General features: G+C 49.9%; 9 protein-coding genes across 9 annotated transcripts; 4 read left to right on the forward strand and 5 right to left on the reverse strand.

The window, feature by feature from the left end:
- Positions 1–215: 215 nt before the first annotated feature.
- Positions 216–1,364, reverse strand: M437DRAFT_71842 (uncharacterized protein; the record flags this gene model as incomplete). The annotated part of the gene is made up of 2 exons (XM_041025746.1): positions 216–1,061; positions 1,116–1,364. The coding sequence occupies 2 exons, from the start codon at positions 1,362–1,364 to the stop codon at positions 216–218; spliced, it is 1,095 nt and encodes a 364-aa protein (XP_040883252.1).
- A 661-nt stretch (positions 1,365–2,025) lies between these two features.
- Positions 2,026–4,560, reverse strand: M437DRAFT_40285 (SIN1-domain-containing protein; the record flags this gene model as incomplete). Its single annotated transcript, XM_041020168.1, has 1 exon — positions 2,026–4,560. The coding sequence occupies one exon, from the start codon at positions 4,558–4,560 to the stop codon at positions 2,026–2,028; it is 2,535 nt and encodes an 844-aa protein (XP_040883253.1).
- Positions 4,561–5,033: 473 nt separating this feature from the next.
- M437DRAFT_38653 (uncharacterized protein) lies at positions 5,034–6,104 on the forward strand (the record flags this gene model as incomplete). Its single annotated transcript, XM_041019874.1, has 1 exon — positions 5,034–6,104. One exon carries the CDS (start codon positions 5,034–5,036, stop codon positions 6,102–6,104), a length of 1,071 nt encoding a protein of 356 aa, XP_040883254.1.
- Positions 6,105–7,228: 1,124 nt separating this feature from the next.
- On the forward strand, positions 7,229–8,171 carry M437DRAFT_39678 (pyrroline-5-carboxylate reductase; the record flags this gene model as incomplete). Its single annotated transcript, XM_041020055.1, has 2 exons — positions 7,229–7,274; positions 7,330–8,171. 2 exons carry the CDS (start codon positions 7,229–7,231, stop codon positions 8,169–8,171), a joined length of 888 nt encoding a protein of 295 aa, XP_040883255.1.
- A 41-nt stretch (positions 8,172–8,212) lies between these two features.
- On the reverse strand, positions 8,213–9,439 carry M437DRAFT_39448 (FAD/NAD(P)-binding domain-containing protein; the record flags this gene model as incomplete). Its single annotated transcript, XM_041020015.1, has 1 exon — positions 8,213–9,439. The coding sequence occupies one exon, from the start codon at positions 9,437–9,439 to the stop codon at positions 8,213–8,215; it is 1,227 nt and encodes a 408-aa protein (XP_040883256.1).
- Positions 9,440–10,177: 738 nt separating this feature from the next.
- Positions 10,178–13,784, forward strand: M437DRAFT_62459 (uncharacterized protein; the record flags this gene model as incomplete). The annotated part of the gene is made up of 6 exons (XM_041024083.1): positions 10,178–10,522; positions 10,553–10,582; positions 10,685–10,877; positions 10,937–11,197; positions 11,255–12,032; positions 12,086–13,784. The coding sequence occupies 6 exons, from the start codon at positions 10,178–10,180 to the stop codon at positions 13,782–13,784; spliced, it is 3,306 nt and encodes a 1,101-aa protein (XP_040883257.1).
- Positions 13,785–14,289: 505 nt separating this feature from the next.
- M437DRAFT_62460 (uncharacterized protein) lies at positions 14,290–15,803 on the reverse strand (the record flags this gene model as incomplete). The annotated part of the gene is made up of 2 exons (XM_041024084.1): positions 14,290–15,352; positions 15,406–15,803. The coding sequence occupies 2 exons, from the start codon at positions 15,801–15,803 to the stop codon at positions 14,290–14,292; spliced, it is 1,461 nt and encodes a 486-aa protein (XP_040883258.1).
- Positions 15,804–16,514: 711 nt separating this feature from the next.
- M437DRAFT_62461 (uncharacterized protein) lies at positions 16,515–16,983 on the forward strand (the record flags this gene model as incomplete). Its single annotated transcript, XM_041024085.1, has 2 exons — positions 16,515–16,517; positions 16,621–16,983. The coding sequence occupies 2 exons, from the start codon at positions 16,515–16,517 to the stop codon at positions 16,981–16,983; spliced, it is 366 nt and encodes a 121-aa protein (XP_040883259.1).
- A 953-nt stretch (positions 16,984–17,936) lies between these two features.
- M437DRAFT_39708 (uncharacterized protein) lies at positions 17,937–20,993 on the reverse strand (the record flags this gene model as incomplete). The annotated part of the gene is made up of 5 exons (XM_041020061.1): positions 17,937–19,354; positions 19,398–20,057; positions 20,111–20,396; positions 20,449–20,899; positions 20,953–20,993. 5 exons carry the CDS (start codon positions 20,991–20,993, stop codon positions 17,937–17,939), a joined length of 2,856 nt encoding a protein of 951 aa, XP_040883260.1.
- Positions 20,994–21,216: the final 223 nt, after the last annotated feature.

Genomic DNA, 21,216 nt, shown 5'->3' on the forward strand with positions numbered 1-21,216 from the left:
TAGGCGAAGTCGTCTGCAATACCAAGAGTGGGAAGATTAGTTTATATAGTGGCGAGTGAAGGTGAAAGACGGACTCAGTATTCTGGAAACAGTGAAGTAGATGATTGTTGTCAAGGAAAGCCAAATATGATTGATGGATACTCAGACGAAATTCGCTATGAACGCTGGACCAAATGCAAAAAGAAGCAAAAAACAATGCAAGAAAAGGCCATCACTCATTCCAAACACGTCTTGCCAAACTGAGCAAAGCAACGTGCGCTGTTCAGAGTATTGTCAGTGTGACCCATGGCCTTGCCAACTTCATGATCAAAGTCAACACCTGCATCTCCAGCTCTGACTTCACTGGCTCCACCTTCAGCAGGGAAGTAAGGATCAAAGACTTCCGGGTTAACAGAAACACACTTCAACACCTTGTCTTGACAAGCATGCATAAGCATCAAGTCAAAAGCACCTCCTTTGCCCAGCGAAGCATGAGCCAGCAGATTGCGAGCACCTTGGTAGGATACCGCATACGCAAACGTGCAAACAGGATTGATCGAGTAATGCACAATCCGTTGCCCATCCTTAACCACATCCTTAAGTCTCGGATTCAGTCCGCGGTACTTGTCCACCGGCGCCGTAGTATCATCCTCAAAAGCAATAATCTTGCCTTCATCCTTGAAGGGCGGTGGATCACTACAATGACCCATCCAGATGACATCCCAGTTATTGCCATACGGGTCCTTATCCGTCTTTTTCGCTTTCGTCAATTCGCGAACGGCTTTGGCGATGGCTGGTGTTTGTTTGCGCACGTCAATGTCCCAGTCCATGTCGTCTTCGAGGATTAGAGCTGAGCCCCAGTTGTTTTGGATGACGAATTTGAGGAGGTCGAGGTGGCCTAGCCATGCCATTGCTGCGCCGTGGGCTTCTACGGGACCAAAGTCTTTGAATGCTTGGATGAAGGGTTCGCTCCATTTGGGTTGTTGGGGGACTGTTACGGTGATGCCGGCGACTTTTGCTGCGGCGTGAAGGCCATCGACGCGCCATTTGGTTTCTTGGGAGAGTGCGAGGATTGCTTGGAACTATGATCGTTGTCAGTGTTTGCAGGATCGCAAGTCGCAGTAAGAGGCCCTTACACCCAGGGTCGCATTCCCAGCTGAAAAGTCGGGCACGACAGGCGCAGCGGAAGGGACAGCATCATCCTTGAACTCGGTGACCTCGTCCAGCTTGGTATCCTGGTGGTTGGTATCGGGCGAAGAGACATCAGCATGAGGACCACGCCATGCACTAATCTCCTCGTGCTTCCATTGTGCGACAAAGAGCAGAACAAGAACCAAAGCGACTATCGACGTGATAACCACACCGCGCGCATTGATTCGCAACATCGTTAATACAACCCCTGGCAGATAAGCAAGGCAGTAATATCAAGAAAGGCAAGAATGCGCCCGGGAAACAAACGACAGACCTACATCTTGACTTGTTTGCATCCTATCGTACGCTATAGCTTACCGCGGGCCTTAGTGCTCCTATTTTGGGGGCTCCACACTCAACCAAGAACGACCCAGCAGGCGCACACAGCAGGATTTCTGCCAACGCGAAGGAATGCGCTCAAGCCTGGGCGTGGAAATAAGGGCGCCTCTTTTTTTTTGACAGTTTAACCAATGACGTTGTTCTGCGGGTCCCTGCGTACAGGTAAACAGTTACAACACCACAAGTCACGCCCAGGACCCCCTGAACAGACGTGACAGTGTATCATTAGCGACAGGGAGACTGATAGTGTGACCCATCTCTCTTCCAGCAACCTTGCTGTGTCAGAATAGCCATCGCTGTGTGTAAAACAACAATCGGAGTGTTCAGATAAAGTTGAGCCGCACGGAAATTTGCTTCTGCAGCCTCTCGGCCCTTGCAACTCTAATCGAGCCTCGCTTGACATCGATGGAAAGATAGAACCTGGGTATCCTATTGACCTTATCTAGAAAAACCAACACCATAAAAAGTGATACTAACGCCCTCCAATCCTTCTATTCGCCAAATGCCAAAAACGACTCACTCTTCCTCGTCTCTGAACCTCATCATACCTTTGTTGATCTCTGTCGCGATCTCTTGTGCTTCGTCCCTTGTTGAAGCTTCGAAATCGTATCTCTTTGTCTCCTTCTCCCGATAAACGAGCACGCGCACAACCTTGGGATGCTTTCTACTGACTTTGCAACCCACCACACTGCTGAGATGCACGCTAGTTGTTTTGCCGCCAGGAGGTGCCATCGCTGGATCTGCATTGGCGTTGAGGGGATCTGTAGAGGAGGCAGGCATAACGTGCATGAATTCTGCATCAAGTGCCAGAATGCGTGGATGCGAAGGCGCAAAGGACAGGGGTTGACGACGAATAACGAGGTAGCGCTTTCCTGCTCCGCCAGCCAGACCCCAAAGTGCGGTTGCATTGATATCGTTTGTTGATTTGGCACTTTGCAAGCCCATGAAGGGCTTTCTCGTTTTGGCCTTCGTGTTTGTTGCGGTCTCGAGCAGCAATGGTGCATTCGGACTTTCACTGCCAGGACTGCCTACAGCGCTGACCATGCCACGACCATCGCCAACACCAACAAAGCGACGTCTTACGAGGTCAAGTGCCAACCTCTGACCGAGAGCTTCTACTGTACGATCCTCTGGTGCAACAGTCTGAGTGCCACGAACCTTCAGAACATACAAAGCCTTGTCGATGTTGAGCCTCTGACAGGCTGTTGTGAAAAGTTCAGCCAGGTAGGTATCGGAAGTGGTAGGTATAGGGAGCAAAGTCGTCTGAAACGAGTGCGGATCTGTGTAATGTATCGTGACAGTCTTGGAAGAGCCAGTCCTCGGTGTGGAACGTGGTGCTGGTGCAGCTGGTGCGTCCATCAATGGAATAGTCGAATTCTTCCTGGCCATCGGAGCAAATGATGGCGTAATCGGGTTGACATTGGGAATGTAAGTCGGTGCTGCAGGTGGTGCCAAGGTTGGTGCGTCAGACAACGTTCTTTGCATATTGGGAGGCTGCGGCGTTGCTGTGCGAGAGGTATCGGGTATAGGTGTGCTAGAAGGAGCCAGACCAGATGGTTCACTGAATTGAGGCGTGAGCTCCTCGTTCTCCTTGAACTGCTCCTCGGTCGCTCTCACGAGACCAAACTCGTCCCAAGGCTTATCTCTTGCTCTGGCTCGAGGTGGCCGGTTATTGTTCGAAGTGAAATCCCCAAGTGGCTTTGTACGGGTCAAGGCCGGGAAGTCGTAATCGACCTCTTCGTCTTCAACCATGCGTAAGGTCCAACGATTCACATTTAAGTCGTTGCCTTCGAGAGGCGGCTCGATCTTCTCCTCTGCGTATCGCCATAAACTGAGACCGATAAGCTCTGCAACAATGGTGGGGACACCTTCCTTTGCGTTTTTGCGAATAGGCACCTGGATAGGAGTTGAAGCTTTCTTGGAGAAGGGAGCATATATCTTGATCCATAGAGGAGCTGATTCACCTTTGCCAGACAGTTGAGCAAATTGCTGCAAAGGATTCTCGCCCTTTTCTGACGTAGACTTCAAGGCCTTTGACAAAAGACTGACAGGCTGGACGTAGCTTATCGGACGTCCCGCAGGAAGTCTGGGCAGATCTGGAGGAGGGGCCATTTGTTTCAAACGTTTTGGTGAGGCCGAGGTATGGGGTGTGATTGCAGGCGGCATGCTGGGCACATTGCCAGGTGATGACTCGAGAGTGTCTACAGTGATCAAAGGAGCGCCCATTCCCAGTAGAGACTCCGAGCCGGCAGTTCCAGCAAAGTCATCAGATATGTCGGAAGCCTCACCAAGATCAATGTCAGACTCGACATCTTCTCCCTCTTCCTGGATGCGGTCTTGCATCATCTGACCATGTTTGACGGCGCGGTTCTGGACCCTCTGTTTGCGGAAGGTAACCGGATCTGTCTCATTCTCAGAAGAGAACTCGCTGCTTGTGGCAGTATCTCTCCTAGGCCGTTGTTTGACAAAGGACACAGAAGGGAGAGAGGCGTGTCGTGCAGTTTCCTGGCCATTGGTTTTGTCTGGAGAAGCAATAGGTATAGGCACGTCGACGTCTCCATCTCTTGTCTTGTGTGTTGGAGAAGAACCAGCTCTGAGGCGGACAGGCATCTTGCTGAACTTGATCTGGGAGACGGCACTCTTGTCGTCTTCTTCGTCGCTGTCATCACTCAAGTCGCTGCTGTCATCCTCTTCCAACTGCTCTTTCCTCCTCCGTCTCTTGTTGTGGGTGTGGAGAGCAATGGTGTCTTGACTGCCCTGGCCAGTGACCATTCCTCCTTCTTCATCTTCATCGTGCAAAGCGTATGCAGGAGCAGCAGACCGTTGTGGAGCTTGGAAGTATTCGGAAGCGATGGCGGTAGGGATGGGAGGTGAGTATGTGCGTTTGATGTCCTGAGGGTTTGCTTGCCAGCCAGCAGCACGAAAGGCAGGGTTGTTCAAGACATTGGTGTTGAGGGTGATGAGACGCTCGCCGACGCCGTCTTTGATGTGTTGGAGGTAGCCTGCGCGAAGCTGGTAGATGGTGAAGTCTTGGTTGTTAAGGAGCGACATGTGGAAGAAGAGTAGGCCAGACCCGCTGGCTCCTAGTGCATTGTGTCGGTCGTGGTGAGAGAAGGAGCCCCACTGCGAGGTCAACAGAGCAGGAAAGTGTTTGCGTTGTCGAGTCTGGACTGCTGCTTGTTGCTGTCAATCTGAACTTACCCCAGCCGCGGCCCGTCGAAGACATCTGTCTTGGCAGTCATTCAAAGTGCTATTTTGAGAACAACCTGACTCTGTTTCAAGTGTTGATCTTCAGTATACCTAACAAGCAACACTCTGAGTCACAAAGAGCATGAGTCTGAGGTTAATTGGAATCCTCGTATCTATACTGTGAAGGATGGATGGTGTTGATATACAACGGAGTTATGGTCGGACTTTGCTCCAGAGGCCGACTGAGCTTTGACCCCACTTTCATCATGTTTCGCGACTCGCAACTTTCCATCAAGTCATTACGACCATCAAAGCATTTTTGTCGCATGCTCAACATGGCTCTTGTAGGCTACTCAGATAGCGAAGGCTCTGACTCTGAGTCGCCGAATGTCGCTCCCGTTCCTGCTGCTTCGAAACCCGCACCCAAGAAAGCAAACTTCCAAAAACTCGTCGACCCATCTGCGCCACGCAAAATCAAAGTCGACCTTCCTACAATACAGCCCGAAGCCGAACCAGAAGCTCCTCCAGCAAAGAAAGCCCGTACCGCCGGCAAGTTTGGTGGCTTCAACTCCTTCCTGCCCGCTCCAAAACGAACCGTCGAAGCCAAAAAGGGCCTAGGGTCTGGCGTCAACCTCAAGACTGGCGCAGAGCCTGCATTCAGCAGAGAAAGAGTAGAACCTGACCCGGCAGCTTTTGCGCCAAAGGATACAAGTGAAGAGATCAAGAAGGATGCAGACACATCATTACCAGCTCCTTTCCAGGACGAGGCACCCAAAGAGGTCAAACCTGTAGGCAACGCTATGAAGTTCAAGCCATTGTCTGTCGCCAGGAAGAAGGCTCCCAAGAAGAAGGTTCTGCCAAACGCCGCTCCTGCTGCTCCATCACCAGTTGCACAACCCGTTGCAGAGCCGCCAAAAGCTCCTGCTCCTAAACCTAAGGTTTCTCTATTCTCGGTCACCCAAGACGACACATCAAATCCCCCCAATGCCCCTGTGGCAGACTATCAGCCCTTACTCGCCGAGCCAGCAGCGGCTCCCATTGAAACGTTCGAACCAGCTGTATCCGCACCAGCTCCCGTACACTCCGATCCCAACTCTCTTACTGCCATTGCCGACGATCTTGGACTGTCAGCAGGAGAGCGAAGAAGACTGTTCGGCCGCAACAAAGATGCCGCTGCCTTCGCCAACGTCACACATCTCAACATGGAAGAAGAGTACAATAACAACGAGCAGCTCCGTCTCCAAGGCCAGGCCGTCGAACATAGAGCTGTCAAGGCTGTCGCTCCAGGAAAGCACAGCTTGCAACAGCTTGTCAATTCTGCTGCTTCACAGAAAGAGGCATTGGAAGATGCTTGGGCTCAGGGTCGTAGGAACAAGGCTGAGGCTGGTAGTCACTATGGCTTCTGATCGATTCATGACTTTACGATCATTAATGAAATTAATCTTCTCAGATGCCTAGATCATCCAAGTTACACAGTGACTCGTAGTCAGACGGTATGTCAAGGTCTGCTTGCCAAGGCTGGCTGCAATCGCACCTGCTTCGTTTCGACACTTTGCAGCTGCCAACCCTCGCACTTTGAGTAACCTCTATAATCATGCAAGATTTCAATTTCATCAACAATAGCGGCGGTGGTCTAGTGGTCAAGACGCTGCATCAGTAAGTCTTGCAAACACAAGCTCGACTGTGTACAGTACGGAGTGCCTTCGGGTGCTTTTGTACACAGGACGATGCAGAGATCGTGAGTTCGAATCTCACTCGCCGCACTATCTTTTTGCTGTTATTTGGTTTAGTATCAAGCCTTAGGTGCTCCACATAATGTATAGCTCCTGGTATCGAGGCTTAAAGTTATCGCGGAATTGGTTCCGTGGTAGCAGAAGAGCTTCGAGTGTGCTCGAGTCGTGACGTCTACCGTATACATGTGATCATGTGCTACGACCATACATCATGACTGATCGCGTAAATTGAGGCTGAGGCCAAAGCACCTCTTGCTTACATCAATGAACATCGCAATAGTTTTGACCTCTCCAATTCCATCTTGTTAACACAATCATCACAATATGCCAAACCCAATCTCGCCCCTTGGCTCAAATGGTCCACTGTATGCTAGTTGTTCCATGACTTCGCTCTGCATAATACTGACCAGAATAACAGGCGCCAGAATGCAGTGCTGCTCTCAATCTTGGCTGCCGGTGGTGCAGGTTGGTGGATCATAAAATCGAGATCTCTTGCACGCGACCAAAAGAGACAGGAACAGATCTACATTGAGCAAAGGAAACACATCAACACGTCGAAGAGTGATCATTGAGTGAAGAGATTGATGAAATGTTTTTATTATGGTATGAGGCGCTTACGCTAGCCATGTTCTCAGGAGGCGGTCGTTTATATGACGATAACAGGAGATAGGTCCGGGATCAAATGGTGGGGCTTGCCAACCTCAATTCTGTTCTTTTGAATCTTCATCATTGACTCTGTGACCTTTGCCTATCAACATTCATTGCATCAATAGAACATCCTAGTGAACTCATATATCATGGATTGTCCTCAGGAAAGACTCAGCATCGCCGTGCTGGGTTGCGGTTTGTCAAGCCACAATATCCTCAACCTCAATACTCGAGGCTAATTAATAGTCAGGCTTCATGGGCACAGCAATCATCAAAGGTCTCCTCACTAGTATCCGCCCAAACACCACAAGCTCAAATGATTTCAACATGCAAATCTGGGCCTGTGTCAGATTCCAAGAATCCTTCGAGCGAGTTCAAAAGGCCCTTGGCGAGGAAGCCTATCGCGTTCAGAGTGCAACACACTTACATGCATGGGCTCAAGCCGTCGACAAAGCCGATGTAGTTATGCTAGGCATCCCTCCTGCTGAGCTCAAATCCATTTCAGACAATATGCCATTGTGCAAGTCACTGCGTGGGAAACTCGTTATCAGTTTACTGGCAGGGACGTCTTGCGAACAGGTTACTGATGCATTTGTCCATAATGATGTGGCGAATCGAGCAAACCAGTTTAACGTTATTCGCGTAATACCAAGTATGGGAGCACAAAATCTGGATTCGGTGACGATGATTGCGGATACACAACATGCTGGAGACGACCACAAAGCTCTATGCGATTGGATCTTCAGACAAATAGGTAGTGTGCACTACCTACCCGAACACCTCATGAACGAAGCTACAGCAACACATGCGACTTGCAATGCACTTACTATGATTGCTGTGGACGCTATCACGGATGCAGCAGTGGCGGAGGGTATACCACGTACTCAGGCAATGGCATTAGCTGCACAGAGTTTGAAGAGTGCGGCTGGGTTGTTGCAGGATGGCATGACTCCGGAGTCGATGAAAGAGTCTATGTCTGTACCCAGGGGGATTACTATTAATGCTGTGATGGATCTTGAGAAGGGGCAGGTTAGATCTGCTACTTCGGATGCTACCAGGAATGCTATCAGATACACGAGGAACATGACTTGAGGAGATTGGTCTTCTTGGGTTGATGGTCAATTCAAAGCTGTCTATTCAGGTTTGCGATCGAAGTCATAGTCTGGCAAGTCGAACCCGGGCATCTTGTAGCCACCGATCCAACGAGTTATGCCACTCCAATAGACGAGCCAGATCACGGTTCGCATCATCCACACCCCAAAACGCGTTTGTGGTACAAACATCTGTGGCCCGCCTTTCGGAGCACTCTGCGCCTTTTTCACATAACAAGCTAGCTTATCCTCATAAGCCTTGAATGCAAATTCTGGCTTGTTCGGGGAGTTCAAAATCTCCCCAGCAAGCATATATCCGCCCAGGATTGCGAGAGTTGTCCCAGTGCCTGTAAAAGAACAGTACGCGGCATCGCCTACCATTGCGCATCTGCCCTTCGACCATCCTCGCTCTCCCAACTGAATCTTTGCAACGTCTTGCAGATAGAAATCCTCTGTATCTTTCATACCTTCAATCACTCTTGTGGCTTCCCACCCAGCATCTGCGAAGAGTTCTGCCAATGCCGCTTTCTGGGCTGCCATACCCGCCCTCTGTACCTTCCGCAGTGAAGGCTCATCTTTGCTCACCACGAGATAGCCAGAACTGAGTTTCTCGTCTTTGGGTCTGATCATGATGAATCTTCCTCCTATGGCATTGTATCCACGCGACCTGGGATTATCTTGTGGCTGGCGAGGGATAGAGAAGTACGCTACCCAGCAGTTTTGACTTTGAATGAAAGCTTCCGTGTCAGTGTTCTCGAGGATCAGTTGTCGAGTTCTCGATCTGAAGCCATCGGCTGCGATGACCATGTCGTAGCTTTCTTCTGTCCCTGAAGATGTGGTAATCCAAACCGAAGAGTCTGTTTGACGTAAAGAAGTTATACTGGTATCGAATTCAAACTTGACGTTTGGAAATGCAGTCGCCGCCGTGTAGAAAATGTCACACAGATCTCCTCGCATGATTTCGATCTCAGATGTGAAGCCTATATCAGTTCTCTTCTCGCCAACATCAAAGGTAGCGAACGGAATGTTGTTTTCATCCACAAATGCGACCCCTTTTTCTCCGGTTGTCTTTGATCGGATGGTTGACTCCAGTCCCATTTTTCTTATGATTGAGACGGCGGGTCCTTCCATGTCGATGCCTTGGCCTGCTGTACGCAGTGCAGGGGTGCGTTCGAGAACTGTGACATTGAAGCCGGCGCGGCCTAGCCAGTATGCTGTTACACTGCCTGCTATACCAGCACCTGAGATCAAAATCTTTTGGGGAGGCATCATGAGGATGGTTGATGGTTAGAAAAATTTAGTGGTATGTTGCAAGCACGCTGGTAGTTGGCCTGGCGTTTATATTCCTGTTGAGAGGGGTTTTGTTGAAATCCTACTGCCTGAGCAACTGTTTCGCATCCTACGCGCCTCGGGGATGAATCCCCGATGGAGGTGAATCTCGGGGTGCCGCCCGAGGTGAGCTTGAGACTTGACCTCGACCTTCTCCATGTCACAAAGCCATTGGCGATACCTCTGATTGTCAAAATAGCTATTGCGAAAGATGTTTGAAGTTGCGATTGACAGAAAGAAAGGAAGGAACACTCGACTCGCTCTTGCTTTGAAGCTCGCTGAAGCTTTGACCCACCTTTTTCTGATACGTCGACCTTACCATCTCCGTTGAAGAACCATCTCTTTTCCTTCACGAAACATCTTTTTGGACGAATGGATTGACGTGTCAAACGCTCACCGCTTTTAAGACTTCCCGAAGTCCAAATTCTCAATATCTGTTTGTGGCTGGTCGTGACGAGTGCTACGCCACGATGATAGCTATCAGATTGACTGCGCCGCGAGGCTGACAAGCTGCATGATACATGATACCGTCGATACGGCGGGGTTGTGGTCAAGGGAACTCGATGTCAAGCAGCCTTTGGGACTTCTTATACCCTCTTCAATCCTGGACACAAGCCTTCCCACTCTCGTCTTGTTCTGAAAGACTTCATTCTCTTGTCAAGATATATACTTGATACCATGTCACCAAGATCGAAGTCTCGATCTCCTTTGCCTACGATCGCTGCGACAACCACAACGACCAATGCTCTGAGCGATGCTATCAAGTCATTTCAAGATTGTCTGGGCCCCGAGGAGAAAGCGGAATTAGAGGCCATCAAAGCTGTACCTGATGTTCATGCAGTCGCAATGTTCACTCATCAGCTCGACGAGGCGAACGCGAAAAGGAGAAGCCGCTGTATAGCAGCTCGAATCTCACCTTTACTGGAATCGGTTCAGCAATTTTCTGGCGTTGTTGAGACCTTTGTTTCTTCGAGTCCACACATCGCTGCCCTTGTCTGGGGCAGTGTCAAACTCGTGTTGCAGGTAAGTTGACCATAACCTACGATGGGACAGGAAACGTATCGCACCTTCTGCCCTTCGAATGTCAGTCAAAACATAGAGCTGGCATTAGTAGCCGAAGTTCTCTAGTTTCGCTTTCGATAGAAACTTACGACAGATCTCTAACTTGGTTTTAACGTCGAGCAGATTGCGTCGAACTTCACGACTTATCTAGACAACTTGTCAGCTCTGCTCATGACTATTGGGAAGCGCTGTCCAAGGTTTCAAGAATATCAAAAGCTCTATAGAGATTCTACTGAGCTGCAGAAGGTGCTTTGTGATTTCTATTCCGTGATTGTCCGCTGCTGTGAGCAGGCAGTCACAGTACTTCGCCGGACTGGTAGGTCAACAGCACTAATTCATCGTGAGATTTTTTCTCCAGCTAAACTTACTGTAAAGCATACATACAGCTGCTCAGAGCTGTGACCAGTTCATTCAACTCTGAATTTGACCCCATAATGGCGCAGGTCGACCATTTGAGTAAAGAGGTTAAGGAGACGATTCGCTTGGCTGAAGCGAAGCTGAGTACAGTCGAAAGGCAAGATCAGCGTACAGAGCGAGTGGCGGCGGAGAAATATAGAATCAGCTCAATGATGTACCGCAAAGAACGAGAGAAGACCGAAGTCGACCGGCTAGCGCAAACGCAACTCGAAAGACAAAGTGATTATTCAACATCTAAGCTCATGCCGCTGCGTCAGGCTGATTGAAGTTGTACAGAAATTCGGCAGGCATCCAAGCTTGAGCAGTTCTGTGACTACAACCACAAGATTGCTTACTGGAAAGCTCGTACACAACGACACGGCTCCACAGGTCAATGGCTTACCCGCACTGACGAGTTCAAAAGATGGATCGCTGGAAGCGACCCCAACGTGTTCTGGTTTACTGGAATTTTAGGATCTGGGAAGACTGTTATGACTGCCTTCGTTGTCGAACAGCTATCTGCGAAGCCCACTCAGAATTTCGAGAAGCTTGTCTATTTCTTCTGCCAGTATGACAACGAAACTTCTTTGAAGGCTACGACTGTCCTGCGATCAATCATCAGACAGTTGCTAGACCAGGAGGACCGCATCTTTACCGAGCACGAATCCAAGATAGATGCTTTGCTGGACAATCTGTATGACTTGAGTCTACTGGAGTCCTTGTTTACCAATATCATAAACTGCTTGAAGAGTATCACTGTGATTATCGATGGCATCGACGAATGTTCGAACTCAGAAATGAAGTTGCTTATCAAGACCCTTCGCAGTCTTATGCTTCGAGAACCATCTGGTCTAAAGCTTTGCCTCTCAGGAGACGATCGCATCACTGATATCATAACGTCTTCCCTAACACCAAGCTTCGTAGTCAACACTCATAAGCCAGAAGCAGACACGGATTTGCAAGAGCTTATCCAACAATTAGTGACTGTGAAGAGGGAGGATGAGGATCTTGTGGCAACAGATCCTAGCTTGTACCAAGAAATTGTTGACATCTTATGTACGGCGTCCCAGGGCATGTAAGTAAATCATGAGATTTGCTTATTGAAGACTGCTAATGAAACTACAATAGGGTTCTCTGGGTCAAATTCCAACTCGAAGAGATCTGCTGCCAGAAAACAGATGAAAGCATACGAAAAGCTCTCAATCACCTTCCCAAAGACCTTTCCGAGACATACGATCGATTGTTATCTAGGATCGTTGAAGAAGGCAGCGACGAGGTTTGTAACAAAATCTTTCGTTTTATGGCTGCGGCAAAGAGACCTCTTTCGCCAGAAGAGCTTGGTGAGGCTATCTCAGTGCAGCCTTGCCAGCCTTATTTCATGCCGGAGCGCTTGCTCAACGATATTAATGGCATCGTCCGGTGGTGTCATGGGCTCATTACGTTCGATGACTTGGATGAAACATTACAATTTGCACATTCAAGCGTGAAGAGCTTCCTCTGCAGTCCTGACACAGAAAGAATCGCACATTCGGATTTTCACTTCCAGGAGCATGAAGCTGATCGACAATTTGGCGAGATTTGCGTTACATACCTGAGTTTCAACGACTTCAAAACACAAGCCGTCAAATACTCCAGATCTGGAACTGCCTTGAATCCAATGGCTATGGCTAGTCATGCCTTGAGAACAGAACCTTCGAGCATCGTTTTGAACCAGGCCCAAAACATGATAAGCAGAAGAGCAAAGTCAGCTTCTGCAAGCTCAAGACTATTCTTTCCACAAACCAAGGGTTCCAAGAGTCAGATGATCGCGAAAGATTATCAATTATTTCAATACGCCTCTGAGTCCTGGCTCTTGCACACAACAGAGTTCTCACCTGAACAAGGTCATCTATGGAGTCTGTTCCAGACGCTAGCTCGGGATCGCTATGGTATCCCCTCGAACTTCGATGCCTCGAATCCGCTGAGGAACTCAGCGCCTGGAGTAAAACGCCTGAGTGATGACATGTTTATTCACAGACATCATGCACTTTTTCGTTTTTGCTGCAAGGATGAAAAAGGTCTTCGATGGACCTTGTCAGAGATACTCAGAAGGAAGAGTTTCTCTTTTTTAAGACTTCTTCTGCCACTGGCTAATCAGCCCGGGGACCTGTGGCTAGAAGCTGTGATGTCGGTCGAAGATTCCGACCTGAGCGTTTTCCGACGTGACACGGGCATCGAATGGATCCAAAAATTGACATTGAAGCAGCGCTCGAGTATGTTGAGGAATGTCATTGAAATGGGCCCCAATGGCTTGCTGGGTGTGAGCGCGGCGTTGGTCAATTTCGGAATCGACCCTTGGTACAAGTCTGGTTCTCAGACGACACTCCTCGAAAAGTTGATCTACGCTCCAAACGATGAACTCTTGAAGACGGTATGTGAAGCGATGGTCGATTCGCATGCAGACTTCGAGCGTGACATCGCATCCAACGGTAGAACTGCACTGCATGTTGCAGCCGTTGCACGGCGACACATAGCGGTAAAAATTCTCCTGGATCATGGTGCTGATGTTGATACGGTTGATTGTGACGGTCGTACGGCACTGCATCTTGCCATAAAAGGAGAAGCTTTGGCAATGGAAATTGTTGTCCTGAACACCGTATCACAACTGCTCAGCGCAGGAGTTTCTCTGCATGTGAGAGATTGCCACGGAAAGGTCGCACTTGACTACGCGTCGCCCGACTTGGAGCAAACTCTGCATGAAAGGTTTGCAAAGCACAAGAAATTCTTTGCACAACCTCCTCTTTCTCCCACATACCTCGAGTGCTCTGACGCTATTCACGGCTCCTGATATGGTGATCACATCTGTGGAAATCTGTGTTTCCTTAGCTTGGGCTGATCCCGTCACTGTGTTCTATCAAGCAAGTCTCGATGCCTAAGGTCATCTTGACCGCGAGATCGCGATGAAGAGTTAATCCTCAACAACCATTGAGGCATGATCGTTCTAAAATTCTTCCGATAGAGGTTAAGGCGCAACAAGCTCACCAGTATCAGTAATATCACGTCAGCGGTCCAGATGCATCCTCTTAGCGCCATGTGGAACAGCAGTGATCACAGCTTTACACGCCCTATGAGAGTGACTCGAGAAGGAAAAGGAAATCAAAGCTGGTTGTGAACGTGCTGCTGATTCAATGTTTCAGCTCGCATTCGGCAACAATCGACCTGACATTGATATGTGCCTATCTTGGAACGCCATAATCGTTGATCGCTTGAACTGTTTTATGTCTACCATTCTTTCTTAGCTACTTGGGCTCAATTTCTCATCAAGGACAAGCACAGTTCTTTGTGCCATGTCATCACTTGAAGACAAAATCTTTGTGCTTCTTCATGTACTCTTCCTCTTCCTTTGTACCGCCCTCTCTCTCGCCTTCCATGCCTCTGTAACGGTACTTCAGTGTCCAATACTGTTCACTGGGCTTGTAGATGATATTTCCTCCGCCTCTTTTCTTCAAGTAAGTCTGCATGGGCAGAGCAAGAGCGCCTTCTTCGTCTTGTTCTGCCTGGAGCCTCTCCCACTCTGTGTCATCCTCGGAGTCTTCACGGAACGAGACGATGCCGAAGTCTATCATCATGACTTTGTGAGTGAAAGAATCGACCATGAAGCTGCGGGTGTTGAGGTCGCGATTGAGGATGCCACATTCCTGGATGTGGTGGAGTTTCTCGATGGATGTGTCGACAATCGATTGCCAGCAGTCTTGAGGCAGATGTTCGTGCAGGTCGGTGAGATGGAAGCCGTTGATGTACTGGATGAGGATGCCGGGAATGTTGATGGTTTGAGGTTTGATGTCAAAATCTTCGCGAGTGCTTTCGGTCTCGTCTTTGCCAGCTTCATAACCGTCGCGCTGATCCTGATGAGCGGCTGGCTGATCAAGAAAAACCTCGCCAAACACTCTGGGTACATCTTCTCCTTGCAGTTCGGCCATGTGCTCATAGGCTTTCTTCTCCGTCTCGTAGGTGTCTACCGCATCCCATTGCAGATACGCCTCTTGCTTTGCAACACTCCATCTGTCGTGATTTCCCACACAAGCTGCTGACCATTCACTATCTCGCTCCTTTTCAGCGTCCCAATAGCTGAAGAACTCCTCAGCGTCACCGCACTCCACAAAGTCCTGGTACTCCTTCTCGAGCTCGGGTGTCCAAGGAGATACTTCCCAATCTTCCCGATGTTGGGTCGAGAAGCGGCGGTCATACAGCTTGAGCACGCATTCAGATGTGTTGTTGAAGACGGGTGGCTCGACAAAGCGAATCACCATACAGCAGGAAAGAGTTGCCGGAAAGTATTTGACGATCACGGCCTTGATTGAGTTATCGCTCGTGGGACTTCTGAGGAGAATCTCATTTCCAGCGATGTAAGGGCAGCTGAAAGTCCGATTGGTTAGAACATGATTCTTGATTCAAGGGACAGCGCTTACAAAGGTGACAAAGTTTCGGAGGGGTGATTGCAGTCTGGCTGCTTGACTGTAGATGATTCTTCCATAGCAGTGGAAGGACAGTTGGCAGTGCGCTTGCTGGAAGTAGAGTCAATGTAGCTGAGTTTGCCACAACTTTCAAGAGAAGGCTCGTTGATGGGGCGATGAAGCTGAAAAGCCTCGTTGTTGGCGGCGCTTGCGCTGTCAGTAACCGCCGGGCATGACTTAGAGCAAGAGTCGCGCTTATTGTGAGCCAAGGGTTCGGTTTTTTCGCGTTCATTAATTGGTAAGAAGATCCTGATTGGACCGCTGAGGTAAACAACTTGTACGCGGTCGCTCACTTCAGTCAACGATTGAGACTGGGTTGGGGCGAGCTTCGTGGTATTGATATCGGTGTCCATGTTTGTAGCAAATGCTGAAGGTGAATGATTTGTGGCGGTATGTTGAGCCGTCCCAGCTCTGCGCGCGTTGTTCACGTAGGTGTTGAGTTGTTGTGAAGATGAGAGACAAGTTTGAATAAGAACTTTGCGGGCGGTGCGCTCTGATGTTGTCACTTGACACGAAGTTTCCGTGGTCTCGTGGAATATCAAAGAAGAATCAATAGTCCTGTCGTGGGAACGCGTTCAACTTTTGGTGAGTCGGGTCTCGTGTCAAGACAGAGGGTCGTATAAAGGTAAGTATACGGGCAGCGATCAAGGTTCGCTTATATGGCTTTCGTTCTTGTCGAATTTGTTTGTAGCAAGTCAACATAGTAGCTTCTGTTTTGAGATTGTTCAGGGGGTATTCTAAGTTCTAACTCTGTAGATTTGAACCTGGATGACTCTCTCTCTCCTCCAGCAATACTCTCCTCTGTAGGTGTTTGAAGCAACGCAGAGTCTCGAAAACGAGCTTCAGTCGACTGCGGAGGTGACTCGAGACGAGTGGTCGCTGGTTCGCTTTCTGTTCGCTTCCATGTCAATTTTCCGTCTTTACGATTTGTTGTTGTTGTGTCTCTCTACCTTACTCTCTATCACGCGCGTCTCCTGTCAAAACACAATCACTCGCTCATCTCAATACACTAACGCACGATTGATCATATCAATTCATCCATTTTTGTTGAAGCATCAATCACAATGGTATGAAATACCCCTGGTCACCATCTCCAAAAGCCGTACCTCTGCGCTTCCTGTTTCCCATGATCCCTTCCTTCTGCTACACCTACTAACTCTCCTTCAAAAGGCCAGAAACAGCACCAACAAGCCTATCAGCACATCAGATGCCCAGAAGATCTACGCCCAGTACGCTAAGAACATCGATATCCGCTTCCTCCAAGTCAACTTCAGCGGTTCCGTTGGTCAACCTATGGATGTTCATGGCGACAAAAAGAGTGTGAAGAGTGGTAAGCACAACATCACCTGCCACTCTGTCAGCATGCGTACCTCGGACGGCAAGAACAAGGTCTGGGTCTACCGCGGTGCTGGAACCAAGTATGTGCAGGATATTTTCGAGGTTCCGGAGGGCACGGAGGAGGAAACTCTCAAAATCATGCTTGAGCGTGCTACTGGTCTGGATGCCAATGGCAACAAGGTCGAGATCAAGTAAACACACTCTATCGTACGCATATCTCGTGGCTGTTTTCTCCGAACATTGCTGATTGATTAGAATCACGATACACACCACGACACACCGCGGCGACGACTCACGCTATACGCATACTTTCACGACAACAGACAACGAACTTTATTCTCGTCACAAGAACGAGCTGGCAAGCACTTCATTCACTTCAAGGAGGCGTTAGGAGACAAGGATACCCAGGGTTCTTTTTGACTTGTTTCTCAAAATTCAGGGGAAGGATTAATTGGCGTTTTCTGCACATTAGTCACTATTGCGTTCGTCTCGATACAAGAAGACTACCGAAAACACTAGAAAAACTCTGCTGTAGTTCACGTTGACTTTCTTTTATCCGTCTTCGTCGGGCGCCGAGTTAGCTGTCAGTGATCGAAAAATGGTTACATACTACTTCCAGCACAACCTGAAGCAGGCCTGTAAGCAACAACTTAGCTCTTGACCTCCCTCGCTACCCCTGTATCGAAAGCATCGCTCTGTACTCTGTCAATAATACACCGTTACTGATAGACAATCAGGGCAGAAATATTTCTGGTGGTGAACGTCCTTCGGGAATCCCCTGACCGTGCACCGTACGAGTCCCTCTCGCCGCCGAAGAAGCAGGAGATGCTGAACCGATCTGAATTCTGAACTGGATGACGGGGAGGTCAACAGTGTCAATAGATGGCGGTATGAAAGATGTATGTTGGGAAGAGGTCGGCTCTTGACGCGGCCAAGATATATTCAGGGGTAATGGCAAGACATTGTCCAACTCGAGGCTCGCATTGCACTCGAGGACCAGACCCTTTGTCCTTCGATCATGCAAGACACATTCACCAATGTGGAAAGAGCAGGTACGATAAAGGAGTCTTGGGCTTTTGAGTCGTATATCGACATTCTTTTTTTCTATCTTACACCCCTTTTCAAACCCTCGTTATTGCCGGCATCAATCATCCCCATCGACCAGCCTCTCTTTCCCGCTCAACCCTCTCAGCCCTAGCTTCCTCTCCTTCCTCATCTTCATATCTGTAACTAACCTTTCTACTCTTCCTCGATCCCTTCGGTCCCGTCGGCGCCTCGAACCCAGTATTAGAGCCTCTTCTGCCGCTGTCCTCACCTCTGCCTCTCTTGCCCATGGTAGCAGATTCACGACGTTGTTGCTCTTTGGCCATGCGCTCTTTAATGCGTGCTTCGCGTTCTTGGGCATATGGGTCTGCAGAGGCGGAAGCAGAGGTGTCTTGAGCCACAGCAACGGATTGGAGGCTGGGGCGTCTAGCGCCTCTGTCATCGTTGCGGTCTTTGCGGGGGCCGGTGGGCGGTGCAAAGGGTTTACTGCCACGAGAACCCTTGATCTTGAAACCTTGGTCGTCATTCGTAGAGTTTTGGTCATCGCGGCGTGAGCGGCGGGAAGAAGAGTAATGGTCAGTAGTTCCGTTGGCCGAGGGGGATCGGTCTCTACGAGAGCGCTTGCGGTCACGGTCGCTTCTGTCACGATCAGAACGCTCCTTCTCCCTTTCTCTTTCACGGTCACGATCGCGGTCGCGGCGGCTCTTAGTGCGCGAGGATTGCTCCTCTCCGTTACCGCGGTGGTCTTTGTCGCCACGGGATCTGCTGCGACGGCGACGGTGATCGCGGTCTCTGCTGCTTTCGCGGGTTGAACGGTGCTTTTCTCTGTCTCTGCGACGGCGCGACCGTCTAGATGCATCTTCGTCGCCCGAGTCGGATCTCGTCACTTCCTTTCTGTCAGAGTCGACAGCCTCGTCATCGTACTTTCTTTCGTGACGGCGACGTCGCTCACGTCTGCGAGCGCGTGCTTCGCTGTCTTGCGACTCGACACTGTGCTTACGCTTGCGGCTGTGCGAACCTGATCTCGAATGTGAAGGCGAACGGCCACGGTCACGGTCATCGCGAGCTGGCGAAGGACTGCGCTCTCTTTGTGGTTGAGGAGACTGTGCTGGCAGAGATTGAGGTTGAGGCGTAGGTGTGGGATGGGCGTTCCTTCCACCTTGATAGCCGCCTCTGCTGTAAATACCACTGTTGGGTAAGCCCTCACGCATGGCCTTGGGACCCTTGGGCGCATCAATCGGAGGCCCTTCAGCAGAACCTGCAACAACAGTGAAATCATCTGGAGTCTGCGACATGTGTCCATTGAAGCCGCCATGCATGTTGTTGAAGCCACCGCGGCCACGGAAGCCGCCCCTGCCTCTGTAACCGCCCCTTCCTCTTCCGCCAAATCCGTTGTTGAAGTTGTTCTGCGGGAAGAACCCGTTTTGGTTACCAAAAGGCATCATCGGCGCCATAGCAGGATTGAAGCCACCCATGCCCATCATGGCTGGGTTGAAGGCATTAGGATCCATCATGTTTGAACCTGGATACATCAGAAATTGACATTGCGATGATTTGTTTGCTACGCTTACCTTCGTTGTTCATGTTCATCATATGACTGCCGTGCTCATCTTGCATTCCTTGCATCTCATCGCCGTTTTCGAGACCTTGTTGTTCGGCTTGATCTTCGTCTTGGGGGATCTGCTCGTTAGTATCCTCGTTGATAGCATCTGCTTGCTGCTCTAGGGCAGGGGTGTCATTCTCCGGTATCTCGGACGCAGGAGCTACAGATTGGGAATTGCGTCTTTCAGCACCGGCTTCGGCCGATTCAGTGCCAGCCTGAGAAGGGCGACGATCGCCTTGTTCGTCATCTTGAGGATAAACAGCATCGTCTTGCTGAACCTGTGGGTTAGATGGGCCAACACTCCCACCAGCAAACGCAGCACCGCCTCTCCCACGGCCAGCAAAGCCACCACGCTGTTGGAAGCGGTTCTGGTTCTGGTAGTTATTATGATTGGGGAACTGTTGATTGGCATAGCCTCCTTGGTGCATTTGCGGTTGATTATATCCAGCGTTGGGATAATAGCCAGCGCCAAAGTTTCCGCCCATTCCTTGCTGTCCATTCCAATTGCCACCGAATCCGCCTCCAAAGCCCATACCCATGTTCATACCACTCATGTCTTGCATGCCCATACCGCCGGGACCGAAACCGCCGAACATGGACATGGGATTCATTCCAGGCATGCCTATCCATGTATTAGTTCAGTTCGTAGAGATACGTAATCTTATGGAAACTCACCCATCATACCCATCATGGGGTTGAATCCGTTGGCCATGTTCATCATAGGGTTAAATCCGTTAGCAGCGTTCCAGTCCATATTCTGAAAGTTTTGTTGAGAAGCGTCCTGTCCATTTTGATTTTGTTGTTCGTTTTCGCCCTGCTCCATCTCGTTCTTCTGCTCGGCGTCAGGGTTTTCAGGGTCAGCCTCTTCGATTGACTGTGCGACAGTATCTTCCTCGGCTCCATTGGCTTGTTCAGCTTGATCCATGTCCGTGGTCTCTCCAACGGCGGGGTGTTCAGAGACCTGTATGAAACGTCAGAAATTCATCTTGACCATTGGCCTGACATAATCTCACCTCTTCAACCTGAGCAAGCGGATCGGTGGCCTCGGGCGCAGCACCTTCAGTCGCATCTGCCGGGGCTACATCTTCTTCCTGCGAAGGTTCTGCGACTGCTTCGGTCTGGAGCTCAGACTCTGCTTGCGGTTGATCTGTGGGTTGTTCTGATTGTTGAGCGGGAGTCTCCTCTTGTTCAGCGGCTGCGGCTGTAGCAGCCTCAGCGGCGGCAATCCTCTTCTTCTCTTCGGCCTTGATGAAGGCACGGACAGTCATGCGCAAAGACTTGTTGGGCTTGCACATGTCGGCATCCAGAGGGGAGTGACTGCATACTGGGCAGGCGTCAGGAAGAGTGGCTTGGCAGTCCTGGCAGATGGACGAGTCGCAGCATTGGAGCTTGAAGGCATTGACGGCGAGCTTGCTGCAGGTGGCACATCGCAGCTTGGTAGGGATCTCAGACTGGGTGAGTGAGCTGAGTGGCATGTAAGTGATTGCGCATGCTACGAAAGTTGGAGTGTGTCTGACCTGGCGAAGTCAATGGCCGCTTGGTCCTGGACGGCCGCCATGTTGCCGGATCAGTGTGCGCACTGATGTGGATGGACCGGCAATTTCGCAGACGTCGTGTCGATGGTGCTGTAAGTTGCGATAATAATGTGTATGAGAATTGTGAAGTCAGAGGAATCAACTCTTGACACACCAACGCGCGACTGCGGCTACTCCCGCTGTTGGAGGCTCCGGAGGCTTTGCCGAGTCTGACACGTGAAGATGGTCTGCAGACTCATTTCCTCT

The sequence above is a fragment of the Aureobasidium melanogenum genome (assembly GCF_000721775.1).
Source record: "Aureobasidium melanogenum CBS 110374 unplaced genomic scaffold scaffold_2, whole genome shotgun sequence".
Classification (NCBI taxonomy): domain Eukaryota; kingdom Fungi; phylum Ascomycota; class Dothideomycetes; order Dothideales; family Saccotheciaceae; genus Aureobasidium; species Aureobasidium melanogenum.